The sequence below is a fragment of the Sinocyclocheilus rhinocerous genome, unplaced genomic scaffold (assembly GCF_001515625.1).
Source record: "Sinocyclocheilus rhinocerous isolate Xijiao unplaced genomic scaffold, SAMN03320098_v1.1 scaffold506, whole genome shotgun sequence".
NCBI classification, from domain to species: Eukaryota; Metazoa; Chordata; class Actinopteri; order Cypriniformes; family Cyprinidae; genus Sinocyclocheilus; species Sinocyclocheilus rhinocerous.
The window spans coordinates 203,912-211,686 of record NW_015647040.1 but is presented as its reverse complement, the minus strand read 5'-3'; the positions used below and the strand labels follow the sequence as shown (position 1 = coordinate 211,686).

The window sequence follows — 7,775 nt, the reverse complement described above, 5'->3', positions numbered from 1 at the left end:
ATATCCATATTTCAAACGTAATAAACACTTTTTTCTCACTTCCGCTGACTGTGGTACGCAGAAGACGTTCAGGCAGATGACGTAAGACATAAGCGTCCTGCACGCGCCTCTGAGAACTTGAATCTTAAAGTTGAGGACTTGCAACTCGACTTGGACTTGCCTGTCTTGACTCGGGACTTGACTTGGGACTTGTCTGTCTTGACTCGGGACTTGACTCGAGACTTGGATGCAAAGACTCGAGACTTACTTGTGACTTGCAACACAATGACTTGGTCCCACCTCTGCTAATCACGCAATGTCGACGTCCTACGTCATCCGCCGGAACGGCTTCCGCGTATGACAGTCAAGCGGAAGTGAGAAAAAAGTGTTTATTACTTTTGAAATATAGATATTTATCTTACAAAAATACATGGATTCGCTACAGGAGGCTTTTATTCACCCCTCCGAGAGCCGTGTGAGGGACGTTTTATTACGGATGCGCGCACTTTATTTCACGTCTTCTGAACTGTTGACAACCAACACCCGCTTACCCCCATTGAAAGGCTTGGAGGGGCCAGGACAATTTTTAATATAACTCAGATTGGATTCATCTGAAAGAAGAAAGTCACATACACCTAGGATGCTTTGAGGGTGAGTAAAACACAGGCTAATTTTCATTTTTGGGTGAACTAACCCTTTAAAGGCGATTTTTGTCAAACGATGTTGATATTTGAAAGCACCAAACAAACACGCCCATACCCCAACAGGAACTCGCCCCTATTTTGATAACTCTGCCCCACAAGTACGTACACAACCCTGGAAGCAACGATGGCGGAATCTGCTATGCCTGCAGCATATTCAAGCAAAAGCCAACGCAGAAAAGATGTCTGAAAAAGCAATCAACGTAACTCACCTATCAAGAAGAAACAAAGCAACCTTGGCGTCCGATTCCCTTCCACTCCTTGAGTTCTCTCCACCACTGGAAAGCTGCTTCAATATTTACGCGGGTCCTACCTCTTGCCTGACTGTAACCCTTCTTTTTAAAGGTTTATTCCTCTGAAATGTTCCTCTTTTTTTTTTTTATCTGCCATCTCTCGCTATCTATAGTCGATCTGCTAATATCCGTCCTGTGCACTCACCGAGCGCTCTCTTTTCCCTATCATTACTAGACACGCCCCTTAATGCTGATTGGCTGCGAGTTTGTTTTGGGACTCGGTCCGACACTGTGGTCAAAAGCGTTTTTCAAAAATCGTTTAGTGCACCTTTAAACTTCTATTTCCGGTGTGACGAATGAACAGTAAGTTTGTGCACTGCAACTTCTTATGCAACTTTTTCTAACAAGACATTTCTGCACAAAATTAGATTTTAAATTTAACAAAAAAAAAGAAATATGCAGATGAAACTCGCTGAATTAAACATTCACATAATAAGGTAATGTGACAACAATATAATGTAGTATATGATATGTTTAAAGTTGCAGAATACAGCTTTACAAAAAAATGTATTTTGTATACAGTTTATTTTGCAGTATGCAGTAAAAGCTAATAATCCATTCGGAACACAGCCAGTTTCTCTGCGTCTCACACTTTCTCCGGACATCCACCTCAGGGATGTGTAAAAATCACAACACAACTGTTTGTCCACCAACAGCTGAAATCTCACAAGGCCACAGACTGTCCAAAATGCTTTGAGACCTCAGCGAAACTGACACGTTTTCAGAAACACAATGACACTTGTCAGGGTGCCAGGGGTCTGGAATCTTTGAGTGCCATTTTTAATTTATCATGCCAATCACTGCACCACATTGACTACTGAGGGGGGGAAAGCACTTTGTGATGATAAATGTGAAAGTCTGCATGAAATGAAAATTCAATCTACTTTGTAAATGCATGCTACAGATCTTATTGTGAATGACTCCTCCATGTATACTGTATGTTCATTTATTTATTTTTTTTACATTTTTTGTTTTGATCTCATAATGCTTAATCAAAATGTCGTAACTCAATTTTCCAATGAAAACAATCATCCTTCTTGTGACATATGCTGGAGTTCTCCAATCATTTAGTTCGCTTAAACCCTGCACCTCCACAATCTACAACAAGCTCACATTCATTTTTAATCGCAACTCAAAAATCACAAAATTCAATCAATAACTGATGGATAGAACCAAGTCCCTGCCCTACATTTTTTTTTCTTTTTCGATAATCCATTACACACAGATTTACATCACAATACAGAAGAAAAGATCTATCACTACATCTGTTTCATGGAAACTGTTAGAAGACATAGCTATTTGAATCACAAATGTCACCTGCATGTGCAAGGGCCAGAGTATAATTCTTGACTCCAATCTTGAAATGTTTTATTTATTTACTAACTCTTTACTTCCTCTTATTGATTTTTAATTATAGACCTTGCTTTCAACTTTTCTTAAAATAAACAGCAAAAGTCTAATCATATTATATTCCTCTCTTTCTCCGTTTTTGTTTATGTGCCAGTATTTACCCTTCTGCGTGCCAATGGTTGAACTCATGTACAGGGTTACAGACTGGTTTACGCCTGAAGCTGCACAATTTTCAGTTAAGCTCATACAACATATGCATTTTGCATTAGCTGTACTGTAAGGTCCCGTCATGCTATTAGGCCTAAGGAAACAAACAGTATGCATTTTGACTTAACACAATTATGCCCAAATACACTATTATGAAAGCTCAAGAGTTGCATATGGAGAGTAAGTGTTAAACTGCTTATTAAACATAGCACCATTTTAATCAAATCAAAAAAGCAACAGTATCATCAAACACGTCCCGACTTAAATTTTCCAGACCCCTGTGCAATCTCAAGGGGTCACTGACAGCCTTGTCAAATGCTCCATCAGACATCCCACTGAAGATTAAACAGCCAACCCTCAAGGACAGTCTTCAAAGTGATCTTTAGACTCCAGTATCTTTTTTTCACCCTCAGTGTCACTGCCTGTGTGTCACCAACTCGCTTCTGTTAATTGGCGCTACACTGACATTCTACCACCGCCGGCCACATATCTCTGCCCGATTGTGTAGTTACGCGAGCATGCTGATAAATGCTAAGCTGACAGGTTTTATGAGCCTTGGTGAGCAGACGGGAACGGAGCCATCACCCCGGCCTCTGCCGATCTTGTTGTCTTCGGCTCGAACCTGAGTCACGTGTACTTCTGGGCTCCCCCTGCTCTCGTGTGAAGCCAAAATCTGCATGCATGCAACCATACATCATCGCATGCACATTGGTGGAAGGTAAGGTAGGAGAATAGGCAGCCAGAGGGCTCAGAGCAGCAGTGCTCACATAATGCACCACAGCTCCCATACCATCATACAAACTGTAATGAGAATGGGTGGCAGAGGCAGGTGCAGACATTATGCTCACGTTCTGCCAAAGTTCACGCTTACGGCATCGATATGAGGTGGTGTAGTGCGCCAATGACAGGCGGAGGGAACGCAACAAACAATGAAGCCTGTGGCGGCTGCATCTGAATACATAAAGCAATCAGTTTGCTTTGATGCAGCATCAGTCATAAACAGCATTCGCTTCTAAATCGATTGAGCAGGATGTTCCCCTGAGGACCGAGGGGCTACTTAACCAATCATCTCAGTCATGCCCCCCCCCCCCCGTCTGCCCCGCCAGACATCAGCATCTTCCTCAAACTTAATCTGTGAACGACCAGCTCTAGCTGACTGGTAAACACAATCAGTCAGTGATATTTGTGAAGGTGTGCGTATCCTCCTCGTTACGGAAAAAAGAGGAAGGAGGGGTTTTTTTTCTGTTACCTTGCGTCTACGGTCTCTCGATCTGTTCCTTTTCTTGATCTTCTCCTCCTCCTTCTCTCGCAGCTCTTGAGCTGCGAGCTCCTGTAGGTCCTTGTTCTTGCGGATCTGCTTAGCAGCTTGCGCCATGGTGCCGCTGCAACAAGCAGTGCTGTGCCTGTAAAGAAGGCTGTCACTGTCCCTGCGGTGGCCAGTGCGCGAGAGGCGGTGGCGCTGTGCGCGCCTAAGAGGAGTGAGCGCCCTGCACGGCTCTAGGCGGCCAGTTCCCTCAGCAGCACGCCACAAAAGAGATGATGCTGCTGCCTGCCTGCCTGCTTGCTCCTCATCCAGGCAAGATCCTTCCCATCCCCCTCCCTTCTTCTCTCTCTCTCTCTCTCTCTCTAGCAACACACCAGTCAGTCACGCAGTCCGAGCCTCAGCAGTGTAGGGATACTGCAGCAGCTCGATTTTTCTCCCTCCGTCTCTCTCTTTCTCACTCACAGTCTCCCATTTTTCTCAGCAGAGATACTGCCAACTGTTTACCGCGCATCTGTTGTTATTATTGTCGTCTTCTTTGTGCAGATCTGCAGGATGTAGGTGAAACAATCAGTGCACAAATTCACAAATTTAGTGTTTCTTTCCACAAAGACTGGTTTTGCAGATAGTTGGCAATGAAAAAAAACTCTTTTGTTTGATTAATTACTGTATATTTGCCTCTCGTACCACCTTCTGTGGTTGGTTTCTAGTTTACTTCAGTTGGGTTCATTTTCTGGTTCTAATTGAAGGCAGGTTCCCCTCTGATTGCTAAGAATGAATAGGGTTTAGAGCCATAAAAGCTTACCTCATAAAAACTGCAGAGATACTGCCAACTGTTTACCGCGCATCTGTTGTTATTATTGTCGTCTTCTTTGTGCAGATCTGCAGGATGTAGGTGAAACAATCAGTGCACAAATTCACAAATTTAGTGTTTCTTTCCACAAAGACTGGTTTTGCAGATAGTTGGCAATGAAAAAAAACTCTTTTGTTTGATTAATTACTGTATATTTGCCTCTCGTACCACCTTCTGTGGTTGGTTTCTAGTTTACTTTAGTGTGATGCATTCAGTTGGGTTCATTTTCTGGTTCTAATTGAAGGCAGGTTCCCCTCTGATTGCTAAGAATGAATAGGGTTTAGAGCCATAAAAGCTTACCTCATAAAAACTGCATGTAAAATCTCACTCTCTCTCACCAGACTGGTTTTCCACGAGAAAGGGCTTGTGCATTGTTGTCTATGCATTCATTCGGTCCATTTTGACCTGCAGAGTATGGTAGAAAGACAATGTGTGTATATGACAAAGAGAGAGAGAGAGATTGTCACTCGTTTATTCCATCGAGATATGTACCAGTCACTTTATGTCAAGGAAAACCCTATGGAACCATCCAGATGCTTCCCAGAGCTTACATGCTGTTCTTCTCTTGTATTGTTATTCATACAGTAATGGCAAATTATTGTGTGTTACTAGTGAACATGTGGGATACAGTGTGCTATTTATTTTTGCTTGTTTATGTTACAATACTGTGCGAAATGTGAGATTGCGGAATAACAGTCATGTAAACAGGAGCCAGTGCATTATAATTCAGAGCCCATCTGAAGTGAAATGCAGGCGCAAGCATTTGCCTCTGAGAATGATGGCTGAGTCATGTGACAGATCAGTCATTTATTTATGCTTGTCATGACACTAGGCTGTACATTATCCTTCATCTGCTTGATTTCTCTTCCGCTAATCAAAATTATCTACTGATTGCCTTTGGGAAAAGGGGAAAACTTTGTAATTACAGTGACAGTCTATGATTTGTTTACATCACATACTGTATTTGGTAAAAACCTCTTATATGATGCATATACAAAATACATCACATATTTGGTGGAAATCTGGTAATTAGGTTGGTTTTGGATGTTTTAAGATGTTTGGGGTTGATCTAACATACAACTCAACATAGAATTCATAAACACATAGTATAATGATAGATATTTCCCCGTTACTAATTTTTGGCAGTGTTTTGAAAAGCATGAATTGGACCCATCAGTGTTGATATTCCTGTGGTTTCATGGATGAAAATAAAAAAAACATGCATTAGCAAAGTTGGCAGATTACAGCTGGCATTGATGAATGGGAATGCTAACAGACAGTTTTCTTCTGGTCTTATATATTTCTATATTGTGCATGATCTATGTTGTGTTGGCTGATATAGAAGTTGTATTTTGACTAATCGAGACATCTAACAGTGAGTATGTCGTTTCTCACAAAAGCAAACGTTTTCAGTTACCAATTCCATCAAAGAGGTATTTGCAGTCAACTATAATGCGATTTGTTCCAAAAAGGTGTCAAATAACAGGTGGTATTATGAGTAAAGCGAGTAGTAGCTAACATGGCAAGTCAATATTATTGTCGAGGCCACTGATGTGAGATGTCTTTATCTCACGCAAGTGTGCAATGGTATTATTCGTTTCTTTATGTGTAAAACTTCTTAGTGTATAAAAAAATACAGAGTGCACCATTAGATATGTCACTGAAATTAGCTCAGTGTTTTACAAGTGAAGCGTTACCTTTATTGCCTACAACCGCTCTTTCCATCCTGTCTGGGGTTGCTCAGGTAGGCCTACGTTACTAGTCTGAAGTAAAATTCACAATTAGACATTCGTTACAGTGTCTACATAACAGTATAACATATTCGAGGTTAATTTATTGTGCGGTTTGTAAGTTACAAAGAAAGTGGTAGAAATAGAACTCATACCTTCACGTCACATTTTGACACGTTCACAAATCAATCACAGGCCTATTGGACAATGTAATTAGCCTATACTTTAGTTTTAATTGTACTCACATAACGCAGACATTCTCCACTACATACCGTTTTCCACAACAAGCTTAATAACAGAGAAACGTTTAATAATTTGCATTTTGTCAGTGAAGAGCGATCTTGGTTTGCCAACGGCAGATATCGCCATCTAGTGGACTCTATACAGCACAACATGATTTCAATACTACAAGTCAGTCGATCGATCGGTAAGGACACAACAAGTCATTAAGACATTTGCAACAGTTTGTTTTTTACACATACAGATTGGTTCTATGCAGTCAATCTGTTTTGCAGTTCTTTAAACTGTTGTTTTCGCTTGCAAATCACTGTTCACAGGCTTGCAGTGCTTTTGACCGTCTTTTGGCGAAAAAAAACGTGGCAAAAGTGTAAGCGCGGAAAAATGGAAGTCAGAATCATGCAGATCATATTTATTTTGCGTTAGCATAAAGCTGCAGTTTCACAATACATAAATTACGCTTACGAGTAACAGTAAAATGCTGCAAATCATTTTTTCTTACTTGAAACGCGATTTACACCTTTACAAAGCTTCTGTTGCGCATGCAAATGTAATTTACGCTTACAGTCTTATGTACACTTCCACAACTCTTACCCTGCGTGTGCAAATCTTATTGACGTAATTCTACATTCATAGGTATTACCACACATGCTTGTAATACAGTCATCATGGCCAAAAGTTTGGCAGTGATATACATTTTGTGTTTTGCAAAGTTTGCTGCTTCAGTATTTGTAGATTATTTTTCCACATGTTTCTATGGTATACTGAAAAACAATGATAAGCATATCATAAGTTTTAAGGGCTTTTATTGGCAAAAAAAAATATGGGTCAATATTTACAGTGTTGACCCTTGTTCTTCATAACCTCTGCAATTCCCTCTGGCATGCTGGATATTAGCTTCTGGGCCAAATCCTGACTGATGACGATCCATTCTTGCCTTATTAGTTCTCAGAGTTTATCACAATTTGTGGGCTTCTGCTTGTTCACTCGCCTTTTGAGGACTGACAACAGGTTCTCTGTGGGACTGAGATCCGGGGAGTTGCCTGGCCACAGATCCAAAATTTCAATGTAATGATCTTTGAGCCACTTCTTTATCACTCTTGCTTTGTGACATGGTGCTCCATCACGCTGGAAAATGCACGGATCATCACCAAATTGCTCATG

At 41.0% G+C, this 7,775-nt stretch overlaps 1 protein-coding gene and 1 long non-coding RNA gene across 3 annotated transcripts in view; both read right to left on the bottom strand.

Moving 5' to 3' along the window:
• Window positions 1–4,609, bottom strand: part of LOC107708519 (ankyrin-1-like) — a 92,308-nt gene extending 87,699 nt beyond the window's left edge. Inside the window, 2 exon segments of the mRNA XM_016512784.1 lie at window positions 3,780–4,339; window positions 4,597–4,609. Coding sequence (XP_016368270.1) covers window positions 3,780–3,905 — 126 coding nt within the window. The 5' untranslated portion in view covers window positions 3,906–4,339; window positions 4,597–4,609.
• Window positions 4,609–6,680, bottom strand: LOC107708520 (uncharacterized). 2 transcript variants are annotated; one of them, XR_001636370.1, is made up of 4 exons: window positions 6,620–6,680; window positions 6,342–6,407; window positions 4,945–5,049; window positions 4,609–4,673 (listed from the first exon to the last, which is right to left on the bottom strand). It is a non-coding gene; the product is annotated as an uncharacterized LOC107708520 (long non-coding RNA). The 2 variants fall into 2 exon arrangements; XR_001636369.1 differs by lacking the exon at window positions 6,620–6,680 and adding an exon at window positions 6,530–6,595.
• Between the last annotated feature and the right edge of the window lie 1,095 nt (window positions 6,681–7,775).